Below are 25,103 nucleotides of genomic sequence, written 5' to 3'. Positions count from 1 at the left end.
ATATGCATGATGTAGTCATAGCGATTACCTGGTAATGCATTAGTGTATGCATGATGTAGTCATAGCGATTACCTGGTAATGCATTAGTATGTGCATGATGTAGTCATAGCGATTACCTGGTAATGCATTAGTATATGCATGATGTAGTCATAGCGATTACCTGGTAATGCATTAGTATATGCATGGTGTAGTCATAGCGATTACCTGGTAATGCATTAGTATATGCATGATGTAGTCATAGCGATTACCTGGTAATGCATTATTATATGCATGATGTAGTCATAGCGATTACCTGGTAATGCATTAGTATATGCATGATGTAGTCATAGCGATTACCTGGTAATGCATTAGTATATGCATGATGTAGTCATAGCGATTACCTGGTAATGCATTAGTATATGCATGATGTAGTCATAGCGATTACCTGGTAATGCATTAGTATATGCATGAAGTAGTCATAGCGATTACCTGGTAATGCATTAGTATATGCATGATGTAGTCGTAGACCTCCCCCGCCAGACGGTTCTCTGGCCTCCAGGGGAAGATGACAAACTGGATGCCCAGGAGAGGGACCAGGATCAGGGTAGCTCTCACTGCCTTCATGTACATGTTAGACTCTGCCCGGTGGGTGTCCCTCAGCTTAGTAACCAGCACCCTCACGATGTTCAGCAAGAAGAACAGATTCACCTGGGAAAGAAAGAAGGGATTTTATAAACGTCTGAACATGGTTGCTGTGTCTGAAAGGGTTGCAACCTAATCTGATTATAATGATTTTGTCTAAACAATGGAAGTCTAAACACCAGCATAGGACACAATTAGCTTTGATTGATGTGTTGCACATTCAACAGTATAACAATACATGATTTTTGGTCCAATGATGGCTACCTACGTATTAAGTTTTGATCTAGAAGAACATCCAAGTACCATTATGTTCTACCTGGAACCAAAAGGGTTCTACCTGCCACCAAAAAGAGTTCTTCAAAGGATTCTGCTATGGGGACAGCCAAATAACTTTCTAAGGTTCTAGAGTGTAGGATGTAGCTTACGAGCAGTGCTGCCATGATGGGCCCGTGGACCACGTAGAGCAGGTGGGTCTCGACACTCATCCAGCAGCTACAGGAAGGAGAAACATTCTCCGTCACACAAGTCTACAAACAGACAATGAATTCTTCTTCTTCTCCTTCTAGATCTGTTCACTGCAGCCCACCACACAGCTGCTCTGTTTATTTACAATACTAGTGCAGAGGACCATCACTCACTTGTCATCAAAATACTTCTTCCTTGCCACGGCATGAATGGATGCAGGCACTAAGGGAAACCCTGGAAACCAGAAGAAAGACTCTGTAAGGACATCTGCAAAATGTCAATTAATCAATTCATGAATCAATGAATGAATGATGTTATGTGTATTATGACAGAAACATCTACAATGTGGTTATTACAGTAATTAGCATGTAATTCCTCAGTTATAAGAGTAACTTCTTGTATATCTTCTGTATTTTCGATAGAAGAGGATAAAGGGGAAGTTCACTGAAAATACAACTGAACATGAACACAGACAAGGTAAGTGGAGAAATCATGTTAATTTGTATTTTGAGTCAACTATCCCTTTAAGGCTGTTAAGCATAATTTAAGGTGAAGATACCTGGCAGAGCAGACAGCCAATGGAAGCCCTTCCTAAATTCAAAACAAGCTTATACTATCCTACAGGTGTAGGATCTTAATTTGACCTATATTGTCACAACAAAAATCATCCTGGAGCAACAGGATTTGAACGTTTAGTCCATAATGTTGCTTGATCGGTGGTTAGGCTATTAGCTGGCCAACAGTAGGAGACATGAAAAGTACAATACTGTTACAGTAATATAACCATGTGTTAGTGTGGGTTTTCAGTGAATTTATGTAAATCACGAAGCTCATCTGCAATACCTGTGGTGTAAGAAATTTGTTGGCAATAAATGTGATCAAATTAAGATCATCCTCATCATGCTGTCCGCTACAAGCTGAACAAGAATAAACCCACACTGAGCAATTTCCTCTAATAATCCAGTCTTGTTAAATCCTTCTCCATTAACAACACAACCATACCAGTGTTTATTGGGGGTTTCATTTTAGCTGGGCCATAAACAGATGAAACAGATGAATCCGAGCTGCGGGTCCGTTTAGAAGTGATTTATCAAAGCTCTACGGCCATATTGGCTACAGATGGACTAGCTGGATGTCCTCCATCCATTCCTCGGGGTGGCTGTGTGAAAGACACTGTAGCTTCTGCCCCAAGGTTATATCACGGCATCTTTAATAATGGCCGACCATTCACAGTTATCGTATCACTTATCGGACAGGCAGGGCTCATACACATCCCTCCTCCATTAAAGAGGGGGGAGAACAGAACAGACAGCACGTTAACAGCAGCTATCCAATAGGAAGAGCTACTAAAGCTGTCAATCTGATACAGGGTTTGGTGGGGTTGACACACAGGGAGTGTCGCAGTTAACAGTGACCTCAGGGTTGTCTCTGATCCTGTGTCCCGACACAGATTGTGTCCCATTGTGTTGTGTGACACACAAGCTGATCTATGTGTGATTCACCGATGGCGGGAGCTGTTTACAATGTTATTTTATTTCTACAGTGAGTACAGGGTGATGAAATATGAAGATCGGCTATGAATCATGATATAGGAGCGCAGAGGCCTCCGAGGCGAGGTGAGTTTGTGGTTTTGAACACACTATAACATGCAACAGGTTGCTATGAAGACTTATTGCTGTATCATGTTACCTCAGACGTCATTAGAATAGATAGAATAGATAGTGAAATACATGACCCAAAAACAGATGGGCAAGTTGACAAGGATATGAGTTCAATTCCAGCAAGGACAACATGAAACCATTTTAGCTAAACAACTGCAGAATACACATAATGTAACGTGTTCAACTGCAGAATACACATAATGTAACATGTTCAACTGCAGAATACACATAATGTAACATGTTCAACTGCAGAATACACATAATGTAACATGTTCAAACGTAAAATAAAGCGCTAACAAAGGGGAATAATTATCACTGACTATCATGACTGACCATCAAGTGAATCATTTAATTACTGTCTGAGAATGCTGTTTTGGTGACTTGTTTTCATAAAAGCAGATGGGGAGAAGAGGAAGTATGTACACTACCGGTCAAAAGTCCAGGTGACTACCTCATGAAGCTGGTTGAGAGAATGCCAAGAGTGTGCAAAGCTGTCATCAAGTGGCTATTTGACGAATCTCAAATATAAAATAGATTTTAGTAGCGCTTCCCTTCCTCTTCTTTCTAAGATACACAATAGTACATTTTGGTAGACAGAAGGTGCTCTTTGGTAAAAGGGGTGAATTGGTCATCAAAAAGATAAAAGAAAAAAGAAAGGAGGACCAAGGCACTCTTAATGTAATTAATTAAAATGCCTTTATTTGTATGGCATGTTCAATAGAAACAAGGTTTTAAAAATCTGACGCGTTTCGGCTGCATGGCCTTCGTCAGGGAGTACAAAGAAATAATACAATGTCCTCTTTTGAACAGCTTTTCCAATCAGCCCTAATTTGAAGAGGGAGTGGTTACAAAATTGACCATGATAGTTTGTTGGTGATGTGGACACCAAGGAACATGAAGCTCTCAACCTGCTCCACTACAGCCCTGTCGATGAGAATGTGGACATGCTTGGCACTGTAGTCCACTGTAGTCCCTGTAGTCCACGATCATCTCCTTTGTCTCCTAATTTGGGTAAATAAAAAACCCTATTACCTATTCCTGCGCATGTCTCCCGGTCCCTTTATACTAATGTGACACATGGGCTTTGAGCACACTATTATATTGAACGCTGAGTTGTAGTCAATGAACAGCATTCTCACGTAGGTGTTCCTTTTGTCCAGGTGGGAAAGGGCAGTGTTGAGTGCAATAGAGATTGCGTCATCTGTGGGTCTGTTGGGGTAGTATGCAAATTGGAGTGGGTCTAGGGTTTCCGTGACGATAGTGTTGATGTGAGCCATGACCAGCCTTTCAAAGCACTTCATGGCTATAGATGTAGTCATTTAGGTAGGTTACCTTGGTGTTCTTCGGCACAGGGACTATGGTTGTCTGCTTGAAACATGTTGGTATTACAGACTGGGTCAGGGACAGGTTGAAGATGTCAGTGAAGACACTTTCCAGTTGGTCAGCGCATGCTCGGAGTACATGCCCTGGTAATCCATCTGGCCCTGCGGCCTTATGAATGTTGACCTGTTTAAAGGTCTTGCTCACATCGGCTATGGTGAGCGTGATCACACAGTTGTCCGGAACAGCCCTTATGCATGCTTCATGTGTTTCTTGCCTCGAAGTGCACATAGAAGTCGTTTAGCTCGTCCGGTAGGCTTGTGTCACTGGGCAGCTTGCGGCTGGGCTTCCCGTTGTAGTCCGTAATAGTTTGTAAGCCCTGCCACATCCGACGATTGTCGGAGCCGATGTAGTAGGATTCAATCTTAGTCCTGTATTTTATGCTTTGCCTGTTTGATGGTTCGTCTGATGGCATAGCGGGATTTCTTATTAGCGTCTGGGTTAGAGTCCTGCTCTTTGAAAGCGACAGATCTCACCTTTAGCTCAGTGTGGATGTTGCCTGTAATCCATGGCTTCTGGTTGGAGTATGTATGCACGGTTACTGTGGGGACAACGTCATTGATGCACTTATTGATGAAGCTGGTGACTGAGGTAGTATACTCCTAAATGCCATCGGATACGTCCCTGAACATATTCCAGTCTGTGCTAGCAAAAGAGTCCTGTAGCTTAGCATCTGACCACTTCCAAATTGAGCGAGTCACTGGTACTCCCTGCTTTAGTTTTTGCTTGTGTGCAGGAATCAGGAGGGTAGAATTATGGTCAGTTTTGTACCTGCCTCTGTGTGTGGAGTAAAGTTGGTCTAGAGTTATATTTTTCTCTCTGTGGTTGCACATGTAATTTGCTGGTAGAAATTAGGTCAAATGGTTTTAAGTTTCTCTGCACTAAAGTCCCCGGCCACTAGGAGCGCCGATTTTGATGGGAGTGGACCCTCTCACTTCTACTATTCCACTCTGTAATTAACCTTTTGCATTGCTTTCAATTGCTGGCTATAACTAATACAGCCTTATTGCATACAATTTAGGTTTTTGGTTTTTAGTTTAAAGGGAGTCAGATGAACTTGCGGATACCATTTTTATGTCTCTGCGTCCAGTATGAAGGGAGTTAGAGGTCATTTCGTGAGCCAACGCTAACTATCGTTAGTGCAACGATTATAAGTCTACCGGAACAGCTAGCATAAGTAGAAAAATAACTTAATTGCCCAAATCTCACACTATCTCTTTAAGCTAATGGGATCCCTGTGGTTAAGGCGGGTAGTAAGACTCACCCCAGCCTAGGAGGTAGTACCAGTGTAGGTGCTGCTCCTCGGCGAACACAGCCACCACAATGAGCGTGTGCAGATAGATCCCCTCACACAGCATCCAGAAGTAGTTACAGCCCAGCATGTACATGTGGAAGAAGTGCAACACCTTACAGCCAACCTGCAGGGGATTAGGATCACAGAGAGTCACACAGAGACAATAACAACACCAAATAACAATAACAACAACACAAAGCCCAATGCTCAACCAGCCCTGACACAAAATTGTTAGTGGGGGTATTATGATTTTGCAATAGGAGGACGTTCATCCTTTTACCCCCCTACTGCCGGAGCGTATCCCTTGTTCCACCTTTCTCTAGGTTATTATAACTGCAGCACATTGTATTTCTTTTACAAGAAAAATGTACTGCAAAGTAGCCTAAATCCTGTTCAATAATATCCACACATTTTTGTCAGTCAACACTATGCTATCATGTCTCTTTCTGTCAAATAGCACACTATTGCCTACATATGGGCCCTGGTCAAAAGTGGTGCACTATATACAGTAGATGGGTTAGCTGACAATGTCATGAAAACGATACGCACGCTTCAATGTGGCAGATATCTGTGTGTTGTTGTGAGTCTGGATGACCAGATAGTTACCAACAATGACAAGAAACTGCCATGTGGGGAATTGTAAGTGACTCGTTTCATCTTGATCTTGATAAAATGTCTTGTTTTGAGGTGTTTTGACTGATCAATGCTAATATGGCTCAAATTCACTAGCTAGCTAACCCAACAACTGTAACGATGTATTTGAGACAACAAGATGAAAAAATATATAGTTTACATGTTGTCAACAATCTAAGCCAACCAGTCTGTTTTGCCCCATAGTTGCACACGCATCGGATTTGTTGCTAAATAATCAACCCGTCTATAGGGAATATGGTTCCATTTGGGACGGGCCCATGGAGATTCATTGACTCCTCTAGGTGTTGAGATTTGTTGTTCTCAGCACTCTGTCTCGGAACATGTGTGCTGATCTGATTAGACGATTCTGGAATTGGTAGCAGCTACATTACATTTACATACAAGTACAGCACCAGTTAAAAGTTTGGACACACCTCCTCATTCAAGGGTTTTTCTTTATTCGTTCTATTTTCTACATTGTAGAATAATAGTAAAGACATCAAAACTTTGAAATAACACATATGGTATGTAGTAACCAAAAAAGTGTTAAAACAAACCAAAATCTATTTTAGATTCTTCAAACTAGCCACCCTTTGCCTTGATGACAGCTTTGCACACTCTTGGCATTCTCTCAACCAGCTTCACCTGGAATGTTTTTCCAACAGTCTTGAAAGAGTTCCCACGTATGCTGAGCACTTGTTGGTTGCTTTTCCTTCACTCTGCGGCGAACTCATCCCAAACCATCTCAATTTGGGTTGAGGTCAGGTGATTGTGGAGGCCAGGTCATCTGATACAGCACTCCATCACACTCCTTCTTGGTCAAATAGCCCTTAAATAACCTGGAGGTGTGTTGGGTCATTGTACTGTTAAAAAACAAATGATAGTCCCACCAGGTGGGATGGCGTATCGTTGCAGAATGTTGTGGTAGCCATGCTGGTTAAGTGTGCCTTCAATTCTAAATAAATCACTGACAGTGTCAGCAGCAAAGCACCTCCACACCATCACACCTCCTCCTCCATTCTTCACGGTGGGAACTACACATGCGGAGATCATCCGTTCACCTACTCTGCGTCTCACAAAGACATGGCGGTTGGAACCAAAGATATCAAACTTGGACTCATCAGACCAAAGGACAGATTTCCACCAGTGTAATGTCTAATGTCCATTGCTTGTGTTTCTTGGCCCAAGCAAGTCTCTTACTCTTATTAGGAAGGCCTGATTGACACAGTCTCCTCTGAACAGTTGATGTTGAGATGTGTCTGTTACTTGGACTCTTTGAAGCATTTATTTGGGCTGCAATTTATGAGGCTGGTAACTCTGCGTCCTCATGAGAGACAGTTTCATCACAGCTTAACCCATGGTTTTCGCGACTGCACTTGAAGAAACTTTCAAAGTTCTTGAAATGTTCCGGATTAATTGACCTTCTTGTCTTAAAGTAATAATGGACTGTTGTTTCTCTTTGCTTATTTGAGCTGTTCTTGCTATAATATGGACTTGGTCTTTCACCAAATAGGGCTATCTTCTGTATACCAGCCCTACCTTGTCACAACACAACTGATTGGCTCAAACGCATTAATAAGGAAAGAAATTCCACAAATGAACTTTTAACAAGGCACACCTGTTAATTGGAATGCATTCCAGGTGACTACCTCATGAAGCTTGTTGAGAGAGTCTGCAAAGCTGTCATCAGGGCAAAGGGTGGCTACTTCAAAAAATCAAATATAAAATATATTTTGATTTGTTTGACACTTCTTTGGTTACTACGATTCCATCTGTGTTATTTCATTGTTTTGATGTCTTCACTATTATTCTACAATGTAGAAAATAGTCAAAATAAAGAAAAACCCTGGAATGAGTAGGTGTGTCCAAACTTTTGACTGGTACTGTATGTCTTCTCGACTCTTGTCCCCGAGGTCCGTATACGCAGCCTTCAGAACCTCTTAGCCATACAGTGGCCACTGTTTTCTTCAGGGCCTTCAATGTTGCAGAAATTCTTTGCTCCAGAGCACTCAGGACATCAGACTGGGGTGAAGGTTCAGCTTCCAACATAACAATGACCCTAAGCACATAGCCAAGACAATGCAGGAGTGGCTTTGGGACAAGTCTCTGAATGTCCTTGAGTGGCCCAGCCAGAGCCCGGACTTGGACCCAATCAAACATCTCTGGAGAGATCTGAAAATAGCTTTACAGTGAAGCTCCACATCCAACCTGACAGAGCTTGAGAGGATCTGCAGAGAAGAATGGGAGAAACTCCCCAAATACAGGTGTGCCAAGCTTGAAGTATCATACCCAAGAAGCCTCAAGGTTGTAATCCAATGGTGCTTCAACAAAGTACTGAGTAAATGGTCTGAATACTTAAGTAAATAAAATACTCTTTAAAACCTGTTTTCACTTTGCCATTATGTGGTTTTGTGTGTAGATTGATGAGGACACATTTTTATTTCATACACTTTATATATATAATAACGCTGTAACGTAACAATGTAGAAAAAGTGAAGGGGTCTGAAAACTTTCCCAATGCACTGTATGTCTCCTCCTCCTCTACGTCTTTTACCCTCCTCCTCCTCTACCCTGATCTACCCTCCTCCTTCTTTACCCTCCTCCTCCTCTACCCTCAGCTACCCTCCTCCTCTACCCTGTATGTGTACTCTCATGCCCAGAGAGAGAGGCCTGTTCCCGGATAGGGAGTTAGGGCCTAACTGCCTGTATATGTACTCTCATGCCCTGAGAGAGAGGCCTGTTCCCGGATAGGGAGTTAGGGCCTAACTGCTTGTATGTGTACTCTCATGCCCTGAGAGAGAGGCCTGTTCCTGGATAGGGAGTGAAGGCCTTTAGGCTCATCTACCCTCCTCCTTCTTTACCCTCATCTACCCTCCTTCTTCTTTACCCTCCTGCTTTACCCTCCTCCTTCTCTACCCTCATCTACCCTCCTCCTACTTTACCCTCCTCCTCTACGTCTTTTACCCTCCTCCTCCTCTACCCTCATCTACCTTCCTCCTCTACCCTCATCTACCCTCCTCCTTCTTTACCCTCATCCTCTACCCTCATCTACCCTCCTCCTCTACCCTCATCTACCCTCCTTCTTTACCCTCATCTACCCTCCTCCTTCTTTACCCTCCTCCTCCTCTACCCTCATCTACCCTCCTCCTCTACTACCCTCCTCATTCTTTACCCTCCTCCTCTAACCCCCTCCTCTACCCTCATCTACCCTCCTCCTTCTTTACCCTCCTCCTCTACCCTCATCTACCCTCCTCCTTATTTACCCTCATCTACCCTCCTCCTTCTTTACCCTCCTCCTCCTCTACCCTCATCTACCCTCCTCCTCCTCTACCCTCATCTACCCTCCGTCTTTACCCTCCTCCTCCTCTACCCTCATCTACCCTCCTCCTCTACCCCCTCTACCCTCCTTCTTTACCCTCCTCCTCCTCTACCCTCCTCCTCTACCCTCCTCTACCCATCTCCTCTACGCTCATCTACCCTCCTCTACCCTCCTTCTTTACCCTCCTTCTTTACCCTCCTCCTCTACCCTCATCTACCCTCCTCCTTCTTTACCCTCCTCCTCTACGTCTTTTACCCTCCTCCTCTACCCTCATCTACCCTCCTCCTCTATTCTCATCTACCCTCCTCCTCTACCCTCATCTACCCTTCTCCTTCTTTACCCTCCTCCTCTACCCTCATCTACCCTCCTCCTCCTTTACCCTCTTCTTCCACCCTCATCTACCCTCCTCCTCTACCCTCATCTAACCTCCTCATTCTTTACCCTCCTCCTCTAAACTCTTCCTCTACCCTCATCTACCCTCCTCCTCCTCTACCCTCCTCTTCCACCCTCATCTACCCTCCTCCTCTACCCTCATCTACCCCCTCCTCCTCTACCCTCCTCTTCCACCCTCATCTACCCTCCTCCTCTACCCTCATCTACCCTCCTCCTCCTCTACCCTCATCTACCCTCCTCCTTCTTTACCCTCCTCCTCTACCCTCATCTACCCTCCTCCTCCTCTACCCTCATCTACCCTCCTCCTTCTTTACCCTCCTCCTCCTCTACCCTCATCTACCCTCCTCCTCCTCTACCCTCATCTACCCTCCTTCTTTACCCTCATCTACCCTCATCCACCCTCCTTCTTTACCCTCCTCCTCCTCTACCCTCCTCCTCTACCCTCATCTATCCTCCTCCTCTACCCTCATCTAACCTCCTCATTCTTTACCCTCCTCCTCTAACCTCCTCCTCTACCCTCATCTACCCTTCTCCTTCTTTACCCTCCTCCTCTACCCTCATCTACCCTCCTCCTCTACCCTCATCTACCCTCCTCCTCTACCCTCATCTACCCTTCTCCTTCTTTACCCTCCTCTTCCACCCTCATCTACCCTCCTCTTCTACCCTCATATACCCTCCTCCTTCTTTACCCTCATCCTCTATCCTCATCTACCCTCCTCCTCTACCCTCATCTACCCTCCTTCTTTACCCTCATCTACCCTCCTCCTTCTTTACCATCCTCCTCCTCTACCCTCATCTACCCTCCTCCTCTACCCTCATCTACCCTCCTCCTTCTTTACCCTCCTCCTCTACCCTCATCTACCCTCCTCCTCCTCTACCCTCATCTACCCTCCTCCTTCTTTACCCTCCTCCTCTAACCTCATCTACCCTCCTCCTTCTTTACCCTCATCCTCCTCTACCCTCATATACCCTCCTCCTCCTCTACCCTCATCTACCCTCCTTCTTTACCCTCCTCCTCCTCTACCCTCATCTACCCTCCTCCTTTACCCTCCTCCTCCTCTACCCCCTCTATCCTCCTTCTTTACCCTCCTTCCTCCTCTACCCTCCTCCTCTACCCTCATCTAACCTCCTCATTCTTTACCCTCCTCCTCTAACCTCCTCCTCTACCCTCATCTACCCTTCCCCTTCTTTACCCTCCTCCTCTACCCTCATCTACCCTCCTCCTCCTCTACCCTCCTCTTCCACCCTCATCTATCCTCCTCCTCTACCCTCATCTAACCTCCTTCTTTTCCTTCTTCACCTCCCTCCCCCCATCCCTCCATCCCTTCATGTCTCCTGGCCCTTACATGGAATCCAGATGTGCCATTACAAGTATGCTGAAATACAGTTCACTCATCACTAAGGTCTGTTGGTGTGATCTAAACACTTCATTTTTCCCACCAATTCATAACCACATTTACCTCAACTTGAATGCCCAACTGAGGCGTCCAGCCTAATGTAACGGGACAGTCGGTGTGTTTAAGTTACTAATGTCTGACAAAGTGTGTGTCTCATGTCTTGGGCCTAGTCCTTCGTTTGGCCTGAGCACTAGAGACTCACTCCTCCCGCTTCTGGCAGACTTGGAGTCTCTACTGTGATCCGCCAGAGAGAAAGAACGCTTGTTCCTTTTTGTTCAGAGAGCACCTAGTCTATTCTCCCAACAGAGTACCACATCCCTAAATCACACCGACCCAGTCTAAATTTGGCGCTCCAGAATTTCAACATGTGCAGTATGTGCAACCAACTGTGATGGGATTTTTTTTGTTGTTCCACCCCTCGATATCAAGACCATGTTGTCTGAGGTGTGAAAGACAAACTGCAATTTAGTTCTCCCGCTTCTCAAAGCAAGCAGATTATAATAGATTTAGGACAGATTTGGAAAGATGGTTCTGAGCCAATGCTGCTAGAACATAGCTATTCATATTGTAAGGTCGGGTTAAATAATGATAATTCATGGACACTGCGACTTCAGATATGACTCAAGGTTTAATCAGAGCAACCAAACATCTTCAGTGGACAAATAAAAGGAGAAATCATATGAACAGAGAGCTGGCACCTGCTATGGCACCAGACCCTAAACTGAGGAGATATCCCAGCAACACCTGCTCTATAAACCAGAGCCCCAGCATTCGGTATCAAATTAAGCGTTTTCCAATTACATTCCCACAATATTTATTGTGAAAGCTGTCATTCCTTCCTCCCTGTCAGTTGGATCACCAGGGTCAGCTGGTATATCTGAGGAAACAAAAAAACCTTCCACTGTGAATATGCCAGATGGATTAGGCTTGAAGTCTGTTTTTCCAGTGAGAACATGATGGTACGGGGAGAAGAGAAGAAGAGAGGCTAGAAATCAAACCCAGACGGGAGTTATTTTCTTTGACTGGATAAACTGAAGGACATCTCTAAAGTGATGATCCAATCGAGAGCATGATAACAGGACCTTACTGTGTACGTTCAACCAGGAGTTTTTACTAACCATGTGACCTAACCAGGAAAAAACAAATGTATCTACTCAAAGGTTACCCAAGTGTATCCATTTCTCTGGATCAAGATCTCTGACATTTTCTAGCTTGTTTTTGAATGACTATTAACACTTTTTGGGGGAACAGACTCAGCAACTCTGTCTTGCACAATACCATAATCAAATAATTTCCTCAAAAGGTGGACAATAAAAATGACTCATAAAATACAATACTTAAAGCACCAGAAAGGGATGATCCCAGATACAGAAACGTTACATTCCATAGAGGCAGATTTACCATGTTCACCTTAACAGGCCTCAGGATTCAAAGAATTCAGCTCCGACTTAAACTCAACAAGTGGCAACTGTTCAAAAGTCTGACAGAGGACAGAAGTATTTGAGTGCTAATAGAAGGATAACTCTGGGCTGTTTGTGCACACAACAAGATATGCAAAAAATACTCATATCCTAACGAAAACTCTTAAAAAACCCATCTGCACTCAGGTTGATTGAAACTGATAGTAAACTCATTTGAATGAAGTAAAACCGAGCTCGAGGGCTGTGTTATGTTTTAAGAATTAAAAAATATATATATTTTGAAAATATCAAGCAGTGAAACCCTGAGACCTATCTATCCTCTTCCCCTTAAATTGTTTTCATTTTATAGATGAAATGTGTGAGACTCACTGGAACTTATAGATAATGTGTGAGACTTACTGGATTTTATAGATGAAATGTGTGAGACTTACTGGAATTTATAGATAATGTGTGAGACTTACTGGAATTTATAGATGAAATGTGTGAGACTTACTGGAATTTATAGATGAAATGTGTGAGACTTACTGGAATTTATAGATGAAATGTGTGAGACTTACTGGAATTTATAGATAATGTGTGAGACTTACTGGAATTTATAGATGAAATATGTGAGACTTACTGGATTTTATAGATGAAATGTGTGAGACTTACTGGAATTTATAGATGAAATGTGTGAGACTTACTGGAATTTATAGATGAAATGTGTGAGACTTACTGGAATTTATAGATGAAATGTGTGAGACTTACTGGAATTTATAGATGAAATGTGTGAGACTTACTGGAATTTATAGATAATGTGTGAGACTTACTGGAATTTATAGATGAAATATGTGAGACTTACTGGATTTTATAGATGAAATGTGTGAGACTTACTGGAATTTATAGATGAAATGTGTGAGACTTACTGGAATATATAGATGAAATGTGTGAGACTTACTGGAATTTATAGATAATGTGTGAGACTTACTGGAATTTATAGATGAAATGTGTGAGATTTACTGGAATTTATAGATGAAATGTGTGAGATTTACTGGAATTTATAGATGAAATGTGTGAGACTTACTGGAATATATAGATGAAATGTGTGAGACTTACTGGAATTTATAGATAATGTGTGAGACTTACTGGAATTTATAGATGAAATGTGTGAGACTTACTGGAATTTATAGATAATGTGTGAGACTTACTGGAATTTATAGATAATGTGTGAGACTTACTGGAATTTATAGATAATGTGTGAGACTTACTGGATTTTATAGATGAAATGTGTGAGACTTACTGGAATTTATAGATGAAATGTGTGAGACTTACTGGATTTCTCTCCACTACATCTGTGTTGTTGACCACTGCTATGAGGTAGATGAGGGTAAGGGCGGAGTTGAGGACATAGGAAACGAAGAGGTTCTTATGAAGCGTGATCCTTTGGCAGCTCAGGTTCCTGAGTGAAGACAAACATACAGCATAAATAATCATGTTAACATATGATATGTGTCTGGCTGTGGTTACCCAAGCAGACATTCACAGAGAGGACTACAATAAACATTTACACAATTATTGTTATTTATTTTATTAGGATACCTATTAGCTTTTGCAAAAGCAGCAGCGACTCTTCCTGGGGTCCACACAGAACATAAAACATGGCATAATACAGAACAATAATAGACAAGAAAAGCTCAAGGACAGAACTACAGTCGAAGTTGGAAGTTTACATACACTTAGGTTGGAGTCATTTAAACTTGTTTTTAAACCACTCCCCAAATTTCTTGTTAACACACTATAGTTTTGGCAAGTCAGTTAGGACATCCACTTTGTGCATGACACAAGTAATTTTTCCAACAACTGTTTACAGACAGATTATTTCACTTATAATTCACTGTATCACAATTCCAGTGGGTCTGAAGTTTACATACACTAAGGTGACTGTGCCTTTAAACTTATGTCATGGCTTTAGAAGCTTCTGATAGGCTAATTCACATAATTTGCGTCAGTTGGAGGTGTACCTGTGGATGTATTTCAAAAACTCAGTGCCTCTGCTTGACATCATGGGAAAATCATAAGAAATCAGCCAAGACCTCAATAATTGTAGACCTCCATAAGTCTGGTTCATCAATTTCCAAATGCCTGAAGGTACCATGTTCATCTGTACAAACAATAGTGCGCAAGTATAAACGCCATGGGACCACGCAGCCGTCATACCGCTCAGGAAGGAGATGCATTCTGTCTCCTAGAGATGAACGTACTTTGGTGCGAAAAGTGCTAATCAATCCCAGAACATCAGCAAAGGATCTTGTGAAGATGCTGGAGGAAACAGGTACAAAAGTATCTATATCCACAGTTAAATGAGTCCTGTATCGACATAACCTGAAAGGCCCCTCAGCAAGGAAGAAGCTACTGCTCCAAAACCGCCACAGAAAAGCCAGACTACGGTTTGCAACTGCACATGGGGACAAAGATCGTACTTTTTGGAGAAATGTTCTCTGTTCTGATGAAACAAAAACAGAACGGTTTGGTCATCATGACCATCGTTATGTTTGGAGGAAAAGGAGGAGGCTTGTAAGCCGAAGAACACCATCCCAACTGTGAAGCAAGGGGGTGGCAGCATCATGTTGTGGGGGTGCTTTGCTGCAGGAGGGATTGGTGCAATTCACAAAATAGATGGCATCATGAGGTAGGAAAATTATGTGGTTATATTGAAGCAACATCTCAAGACATCAGTCAGGAAGTTAAAGCTTGGTCATAAATGGGTCTTCCAAATGGACAATGATCCCAAGTATACTTCCAAAGTTGTGTCAAAATGGCTTAAGGACAACAAAGTCAAGGTGTTGGAGTGGCCATCACAAAGCCCTGACCTCAATCCTGTAGAAAATTTGTGGGCAGAACTGAAAAAGCGTGTGCGAGCAAGGAGGCCTAGAAACCTGACTCAGTTACACCAGCTCTTTCAGGAGGAATGGGCCAAAATTCACCCAATTTATTGTGGGAAGCTTGTGGAAGGCAACCCGAAAAGTTTGAACCAAGTTAAACAATTAATAACAAATAATAATAATTGAGTGTATGTAAACTTCTGACCCACGGGGAATGTGATGAAAGAAATAAAAGCTGAAATAAATAATTCTCTCTTCTATTATTCTGACATTTCACATTCTTAAAATAAAGTGGTGATCCTAACTGACCAAAGACAGGGATTTTTTTTGCTTTACTCGGATTAAATGTCAGGAATTGTGAAAAACTGAGTTTAAATGTATTTGTCTAAGGTGTATGTAAACTTCCAACTTCAACTGTATATACACTTACAATAAGAGCATCAAAATGAAAAAGGTCCTGTAGTGAAACAACACTAAGAAAACATACAGAACCATAATATAGGCATTGAAGCCAAAAGATGAAACTGGTTATCATATTTTCTAGTGTGAAAATATTAATGGAAAATACACTGCGGAGTACATAGGCTAAATCATTTTGATAGTGTACAAAACATTAAGAACACCTTCCTAATATTGATTTGCACCCTCTTTTGCCCTCAGAACAGCCTCAATTCATTGGGGCATGGACTCTACAAATGTCAAGCGTTCCATCGGGATGCTGGCCCATGTTGACTCTAATCCTTCCCACAGTTGGCTGGATGTCCTTTGGGTGATGGACTATTCTTGATACACACAGGAAACTGTTGAGCATGGAAAAAGCCAGCAACAGTTCTTAACACAAACTGGTGCGCCTGGCACTTACAACCATATTTTGTTCAAAGGCACTCTTTTGTATTTCACATTCTCCGCATGTCTCAATTGTCTCAAGGCTTGCAAATCTGTCTTTAACCAGTCTCCTCCCCTTCAGCTACACAGGGACTTTAGCTTTCACCTGGTCGGTCAGTCTATGTCATGGAAAGAGCAGGTGTTCCTAATGTTTTGTGCACTCATTATAAATCGTTAGTATATGAAATATGAAAAATCCGTTCACAGTTGATATTTACAGATTACAGTATCTTCTACAAAGCTGGAGGTCTATTATTATTACAATTAGCCATAATAAAACGTGTTTTCATCCATTCTGCATGTTCCCATAAAAACTGTAAAATGAACATATTTCATCCTAACAAAAATATTCCGACCTTTGATGTAGTAAACAGGACAATAAATAACATAAACCATTGGAACAACTAACTCTGGCCCATAATGACTTAGTCAGATGTTGCAGTCGTCTGTGAAATAGGTTCAAACAGAGAGTCATTAGAATGAAATGTCTGAACCAAGGAACCTCATATACTAAATCAAGATTGCCATTGTAGTCAGAGCATGCTGTAAACTGATATAACAATGGACAACAATTCATAACTTTCTCTCAAGCAACACAAAAGGGGCTGAAATCATTTGCTTTGGTTCACCCATGTTAAATACTAGCACACACGACTTCCAACAACAAGTGGAATCACACCCTATTGAGAATCACACCCTTTTGAGAATCACACCCTGTTGAGAATCACACCCTATTGAGAATCACACCCTATTGAGAATCACACCCTTTTGAGAATCACACCCTATTGAGAATCACACCCTGTTGGGAATCACACCCTATTGAGAATCACACCCTATTGAGAATCACACCCTGTTGGGAATCACACCCTGTTGGGAATCACACCCTATTGAGAATCACACCCTATTGAGAATCACACCCTATTGAGAATCACACCCTATTGAGAATCACACCCTATTGAGAATCACACCCTATTGGGAATCACACCCTTTTGAGAATCACACCCTATTGAGAATCACACCCTATTGAGAATCACACCCTATTGAGAATCACACCCTGTTGAGAATCACACCCTATTGAGAATCACACCCTATTGAGAATCACACCCTATTGAGAATCACACCCTATTGAGAATCACACCCTATTGAGAATCACACCCTTTTGAGAATCACACCCTGTTGAGAATCACACCCTATTGAGAATCACACCCTATTGAGAATCACACCCTTTTGAGAATCACACCCTGTTGAGAATCACACCCTATTGAGAATCACACCCTATTGAGAATCACACCCTATTGAGAATCACACCCTTTTGAGAATCACACCCTGTTGAGAATCACACCCTATTGAGAATCACACCCTATTGAGAATCACACCCTTTTGAGAATCACACCCTATTGAGAATCACACCCTTTTGAGAATCACACCCTATTGAGAATCACACCCTATTGGGAATCACACCCTAAACAGATTATTAACAACTCTATTTGAGGCCCCTGTGGAGCTTCCTGATCATCACGGATCAGCAGTCATCAAAGCCTCAAAACATCAAGCCTCAAAACATCAAATTATTCTCTTTTCTATCAAAGGTTAGGAAAGTAATGTTTCCAATGTTTCATCAACCAGGCTTTCTAAAACAAGCAATTGATAACATTTGACTGCAGTGGGCTAAATCAGGGTCACACAGTCTTTCTTGGTAGTCTTAAACAAATCTACTTGAAACAAAAGTATTCACCTCACACATGGTTATGGGCTTAAAAAATAAGACACCTGTACCAAGTCAGATTTAGAGTTGAAATGTATTCCAGTCTGCATCCCAATATTACACTTTATATACATCAGAGAAGACTGAAATATAACAAAACTGTTTGACATAGAAACACTGGATTTTTTGGCAGTTTTTTTGTAATTATGTTTATTAATTATGAAATTATGAAAAATATTTACATTCCACCCATGAGGTCACTAGAGGGCGTTTTGGTCATTTGACTGCAGGAAATGGTGTTTACTGGAGTGAAATAGTGAAAACACTTTGTGTCTAACGTGTGTACACTTCAGCAACAATGTCCTGTTATCTGTCTCCAGTCATTAGCTAATGTTGCAGTCTTAATGTGTTGTTTCTAGAAGAAGGAGAAGGAGATCTCAGTATGGCAGCATTAGTAAGGGTTCTGGGTCAGTAGTGTGTTGGAGAACAAGGCTACCATTAAATGACCTGTTATCTGTCTCCAGTCATTAGCTAATGTTGCAGTCTTAATGTGTTGTTTCTAGAAGAAGGAGAAGGAGATCTCAGTATGGCAGCATTAGTAAGGGTTCTGGGTCAGTAGTGTGTTGGAGAACAAGGCTACCATTAAATGACCCAATACAAGGAAAAAGACAAAGGAAGTGTTTTAACAGAATATCTTCAAACTAGGATGAGTAGAAAATAGGACAGAATCACTTTCTTTACCCCAAGGTGTTATATTGGTGTATATGGATGTTCTCTGGCCACACCTAAACAAGCAACAACATTTAACTTCCTGCCATTTAACTTCCTGGCATGAGGAAAACAGGTTTTTAGGCTAAAATGTCCTGGTACTCTGTAAAGTTCATGATTGTCAGATGACATGAAACTAGAGGTCTTTGACCATGCACACCAATGGCAGTTTTGTCCTTCACAAGAACAATGCATATGCAGAAAATACCTCAGCCCTACTGTACAATATGGTGGTGCATCTTAGATGCTATGCAGCTATTTTTCTTTCACTGGACCTGGGGCTCTTGTTGTGGTCAACGCAACGACATCATGAACTCTGTCAAGTACCAGGTCATGTTTGCAAAAAAAATGGTTTTCTCTGCCAGGAGACTAAAACGTGTCCGCAAGTGACTGTTTCAGGAAGACAATAACCCGAAACACACATCAAATTCCACAAACAAATGGTTAATTGACCAAAAAATCAACATCTTGAACCCCATTGAAAACCTGTGGTTTGAATTGAAGAGGGCCGTCCATAAGCACAAACTAAGGATATCAAGGATCTGGAAAGATTCTGTATGGAGGAATGGTTTAAGATCCCTCCCAATGTGTTCTCCAACTCATTAAACATTTCAGAAAAAGTCTCTGTGCCATTATCCTCACAGGGGAAGGGTGCTTGAGTATTGAAAACAGGGGATCCAATCAATTTGATCCATATCTTTGTTTTTGTATTACTTTAAAAAAAATCATGATTAGTATTAGTATAAAATAATATTATTTATTTTAAAAAATGAGCATTGAATAGCTCAGTATTTGTATGATTTATTTTATACAGGCTTTTTTATTAATCTTTATCTAGGGATCGAATAATTCTGGACAAAACACACAACCATTTTTGACAACTGCATCATGTAGGACAGGCTCAGATAACCAAGTGATGCAGTATTTTTAAAGCTAACCCAACTGTATTTTTCCACGGCTAGTCAGAGTATTTTTATTGGCGAGCCCTGGCAGTGCTGAAGTGGAGGCCATAAATAAGAAGACCGTGCAGCTGTACCGCATCAAATACCACTGTAAACTGCACATCTGGAAAGTCTAATGCAACATTAGGACTTTAACGTTGAAAGAGAACAGCCTTTAATAAACACATTGCCATGCTTATAAAAGTGATGCTCCCTTAAAATCAATGCTTTGCTTACTACCTATAAAACTTCATAGAGATAATAATTAGCTGATCGTGTTGGTCTTCCGTTAGAGCTTTACAATGCCAAGAAAGGATGTATTCTATTCTCTTCTTGTCAAGACACAGATACAGAGTAGTTTGATCGTTTTACATTTTGCTATTACAATGTGCACCTGCACTCTGTCTTACAGGGTTGGTGTCAATTCGGAACTTCTACATTTAGCCCAGTTCAATTAAACCCATGAATTGAAATTTGAATTGGCCATACCAAACAGGAAGCAGAATTTCAATTGAATTAAAGGAAGCAGAATGTCATTTAAACCAATTCAAAGAAATTCAACTGAGACATTAAACATATTTTGTCTCCTTCCTTTGACAAATATTTAGCTAAAATCTTCTGCATCTTCTTACTAAAGAATACAGATACCATTTCAAATATGATTTGAATTATAACTCAAATATGTACAGTACTTTGTTTGTAATTTGGTTATGAGATGTTAGGTTGTACTTTCCATCCTAGAGTGAAAGTGGATTATGAATTGTTAACCTACAAAATGATCCTAGAATATTTCCAGACCACTGTAATTATTTCAAACATTTTTTCTGAGGTTGAGTTTTAGAAATGCAATGTGTCAAGGACATGTTAAACATAGTGTTGGCAACCATACATGATGTCAAAATAAATTCAAATTCTGCTTTTTCTGGGGGGTGGCCAATTCATGAATTGAATTGGAATGAATTGGCAATACTACTCGTTACATTTGGAATGCTCAGGCAGGACAGCAACATGGTCCGATTCAGACACCTACCAATATAATGTGTTGACACCACTACTGCCTCTGATCTGACCAACCCACTAAACACAAATACTGTGTTTGTAAATGATATCTGGGTGTTGGAGTGTGCCCCTAGCTGTCTGTATTTGATATGTTTTTAAGAACAAATGCCGGCTGGTTGGCTTAATATCAGGAATTTTATGTATAGCTTTTACTTTTACTCAAGTATGACAATTAAGCACTTTTTCCACCACTGACTGAGCCAACTTTTCCAAGTCAGTAGTAGCCAATGTAATGCATAAATGTTGTTTTGGTTCCTGCAGTTATATCCCCCATAAGGTGTCTTTAAGGATAATGGCCTGAATTAGAAAAGCATGTCAAAAAAATGTGATGGTCATACTGCAGGATCATTGCTACGGCGAAAGATTGGGCTATAGGGACATATTCATACATATGGAACGTTCCTTCACAATCTGCTTTGGATCATTTGATTGTCATACAGCAGTGTTTCTCTTCTTCTTTTTCTGAGTATTGACATACTGTTGACTTCTCAAACTTTTCTTTACAATCTGTTTTTGAAGAACTGATTTTTTTTAATGACTAATCAGCATTTGACATTATCATGGTAGAGTCAATTGCTTGCACATATCTATTGCTCTGAGGTGATTTCAGACCTTCTCAGTCATCATAACTCTCTCCTTAGGTTTGATTTAACCACCTTTACTGACCCCTACTCCATTAAAATTCACCAGGAGTTTTCCTTAATATGCAGTTCTTCCGTAAGTGTGTACTCGCAACCTATATTTAGTAAGATACATCAGTAGGGATTACCATTAAGGTTGCCCTACACTTAAATAAGAGCACAGCCAACTCATTATTTAAACTGTCCTGAATTCATGCTTCTTTGGTCATGAACTCTTAAATGTACAGGAAATGAATCTGCTTTAAGTAGTTACACAGAAATAAGCCAGCATGAAATTAAAAGGACATGAGTATCAGAATGAGTAAAACATTCAGAGACACTATGAGTTTCACTAGGGTAGCGTGGAGGTCAAGGTCCATAATCCAATGCAGCTACAGTAACAAACCAAGCTTATTTGCGGACGTTCATCTTCTAAAAATCTTAACTTGAAATGGTGTATGATAATCATAATGTCAAATATTCTAAGGCAGAAAACTCATTACAAGATGTAAATAATTTAATCATTTTAAAATAGTCACTGTGAAATGTAATTGTTGTAACATTTTCCATCACTATTGAAAAATATGTGATCTATCCATTTACAATATAATAGGAAATCCCGAAGAGGGGAAAAATTATATTATCCAATCAAAATGTCTTCCCTTTAAATGCTACCCAACTCAATCACAGAAAATGACAAATTGGAAACCAGAGTGTTGTGTGGAAATGACAAACACAATCTGTTGAATAGATTTCCCTAAATGTGTGGAAAACGCATTTAGGCTTAATGTGAAGATGACAATTTCACAGGTCTGCACTGCCAGTGTTATCTCAGAGGAAACACACAGCCATCTTTACAATTCAGTTATCTCAGAGGAAACACACAGCCATCTTTACAATTCAGTTATCTCAGAGGAAACACACAGCCATCTTTACAGTTCAGTTATCTCAGAGGAAACACACAGCCATCTGTACAGTTCAGTTATCTCAGAGGAAACACTCAGCCATCTGTACAGTTCAGTTATCTCAGAGGAAACACACAGCCATCTTTACAATTCAGTTATCTCAGAGGAAGCACACAGCCATTTTTACAATTCAGTTATCTCAGAGGAAACACACAGCCATCTTTACAGTTCAGTTATCTCAGAGGAAACACACAGCCATCTGTACAGTTCAGTTATCTCAGAGGAAACACTCAGCCATCTGTACAGTTCAGTTATCTCAGAGGAAACACACAGCCATCTTTACAATTCAGTTATCTCAGAGGAAGCACACAGCCATCTTTACAATTCAGTTATCTCAGAGGAAACACACAGCCATCTTTACAGTTCAGTTATCTCAGAGGAAACACACAGCCATCTGTACAGTTCAGTTATCTCAGAGGAAACACTCAGCCATCTGTACAGTTCAGTTATCTCAGAGGAAACACACAGCCATCTTTACAATTCAGTTATCTCAGAGGAAACACTCAGCCATCTGTACAGTTCAGTTATCTCAGAGGAAACACACAGCCATCTGTACAGTTCAGTTATCTCAGAGGAAGCACACAGCCATCTGTACAGTTCAGTTATCTCAGAGGAAGCACACAGCAATCTTTACAATTCAGTTATCTCAGAGGAAACACACAGCCATCTGTACAGTTCAGTTATCTCAGAGGAAACACACGGCCATCTGTACAGGTCAGTTATCTCAGAGGAAACACACGGCCATCTGTACAGTTCAGTTATCTCAGAGGAAGCACACAGCCATCTTTACAATTCAGTTATCTCAGAGGAAACACACAGCCATCTTTACAATTCAGTTATCTCAGAGGAAACACACAGCCATCTTTACAATTCAGTTATCTCAGAGGAAACACACAGCCATCTTTACAATTCAGTTATCTCAGAGGAAACACACAGCCATCTGTACAGTTCAGTTATCTCAGAGGAAACACACAGCCATCTGTACAGTTCAGTTATCTCAGAGGAAACACACAGCCATCTGTACAGTTCAGTTATCTCAGAGGAAACACACAGCCATCTTTACAATTCAGTTATCTCAGAGGAAACACACAGCCATCTTTACAATTCAGTTATCTCAGAGGAAACACACAGCCATCTGTACAGTTCAGTTATCTCAGAGGAAACACACGGCCATCTTTACAATTCAGTTATCTCAGAGGAAACACACAGCCATCTTTACAATTCAGTTATCTCAGAGGAAACACACAGCCATCTTTACAATTCAGTTATCTCAGAGGAAACACATGGCCATCTTTACAATTCAGTTATCTCAGAGGAAACACACAGCCATCTTTACAATTCAGTTATCTCAGAGGAAACACACAGCCATCTGTACAGTTCAGTTATCTCAGAGGAAACACACAGCCATCTTTACAATTCAGTTATCTCAGAGGAAACACACAGCCATCTGTACAGTTCAGTTATCTCAGAGGAAACACACGGCCATCTTTACAATTCAGTTATCTCAGAGGAAACACATGGCCATCTTTACAGTTCAGTTATCTCAAAGGAAACACACAGCAATCTTTACAATTCAGTCATCTCAGAGGAAACACACAGCCTTCTGTACAGTTCAGTTATCTCAAAGGAAACACAAAGCCATCTTTACAATTCAGTTATCTCAGAGGAAACACACAGCCATCTGTACAGTTCAGTTATCTCAGAGGAAACACAAAGCCATCTTTACAATTCAGTTATCTCAGAGGAAACACACAGCCATCTTTACAATTCAGTTATCTCAGAGGAAACACACAGCCATCTGTACAGTTCAGTTATCTCAGAGGAAACACACGTCCATCTTTACAATTCAGTTATCTCAGAGGAAACACACAGCCATCTTTACAATTCAGTTATCTCAGAGGAAACACACAGCCATCTTTACAATTCAGTTATCTCAGAGGAAACACATGGCCATCTTTACAATTCAGTTATCTCAGAGGAAACACACAGCCATCTTTACAATTCAGTTATCTCAGAGGAAACACACAGCCATCTGTACAGTTCAGTTATCTCAGAGGAAACACACAGCCATCTTTACAATTCAGTTATCTCAGAGGAAACACACAGCCATCTGTACAGTTCAGTTATCTCAGAGGAAACACATGGCCATCTTTACAATTCAGTTATCTCAGAGGAAACACACAGCCATCTTTACAATTCAGTTATCTCAGAGGAAACACACAGCCATCTTTACAATTCAGTTATCTTAGAGGAAACACTCAGCCATCTGTACAGTTCAGTTATCTCAGAGGAAACACACAGCCATCTTTACAGTTCAGTTATCTCAGAGGAAACACAAAGCCATCTGTACAATTCGGTTATCTCAAAGGAAACACAAGGCCATCTTTACAATTCAGTTATCTCAGAGGAAACACACAGCCATCTGTACAGTTCAGTTATCTCAAAGGAAACACAAAGCCATCTTTACAATTCAGTTATCTCAGAGGAAACACACAGCCATCTTTACAATTCGGTTATCTTAGAGGAAACACTCAGCCATCTGTACAGTTCAGTTATCTCAGAGGAAACACACAGCCATCTGTACAGTTCAGTTATCTCAGAGGAAACACAAAGCCATCTTTACAATTCAGTTATCTCAGAGGAAACACACAGCCATCTTTACAATTCAGGTATCTCAGAGGAAACACACAGCCATCTGTACAGTTCAGTTATCTC

At 41.1% G+C, this 25,103-nt stretch overlaps 1 protein-coding gene across 1 annotated transcript in view; it reads right to left on the bottom strand.

The window, feature by feature from the left end:
- Positions 1-25,103, bottom strand: part of calcr (calcitonin receptor) — a 59,927-nt gene that overhangs the window by 9,975 nt on the left and 24,849 nt on the right. The window contains exons 8-12 of the mRNA XM_065017980.1: positions 13,896-14,022; positions 5,392-5,545; positions 1,260-1,320; positions 1,047-1,113; positions 469-687 (exon numbers count right to left, since the gene is read on the bottom strand). Of these exons, the coding sequence (XP_064874052.1) occupies positions 469-687; positions 1,047-1,113; positions 1,260-1,320; positions 5,392-5,545; positions 13,896-14,022 (628 nt within the window). The remainder of the gene's footprint in view (positions 1-468; positions 688-1,046; positions 1,114-1,259; positions 1,321-5,391; positions 5,546-13,895; positions 14,023-25,103) is intronic.

The sequence above is a fragment of the Oncorhynchus nerka genome, linkage group LG4 (genome assembly GCF_034236695.1).
Source record: "Oncorhynchus nerka isolate Pitt River linkage group LG4, Oner_Uvic_2.0, whole genome shotgun sequence".
Taxonomy (NCBI): Eukaryota; Metazoa; Chordata; class Actinopteri; order Salmoniformes; family Salmonidae; genus Oncorhynchus; species Oncorhynchus nerka.
Note: the sequence above shows the minus strand (reverse complement) of the source record. Positions and strands in the feature narration are given on the sequence as shown.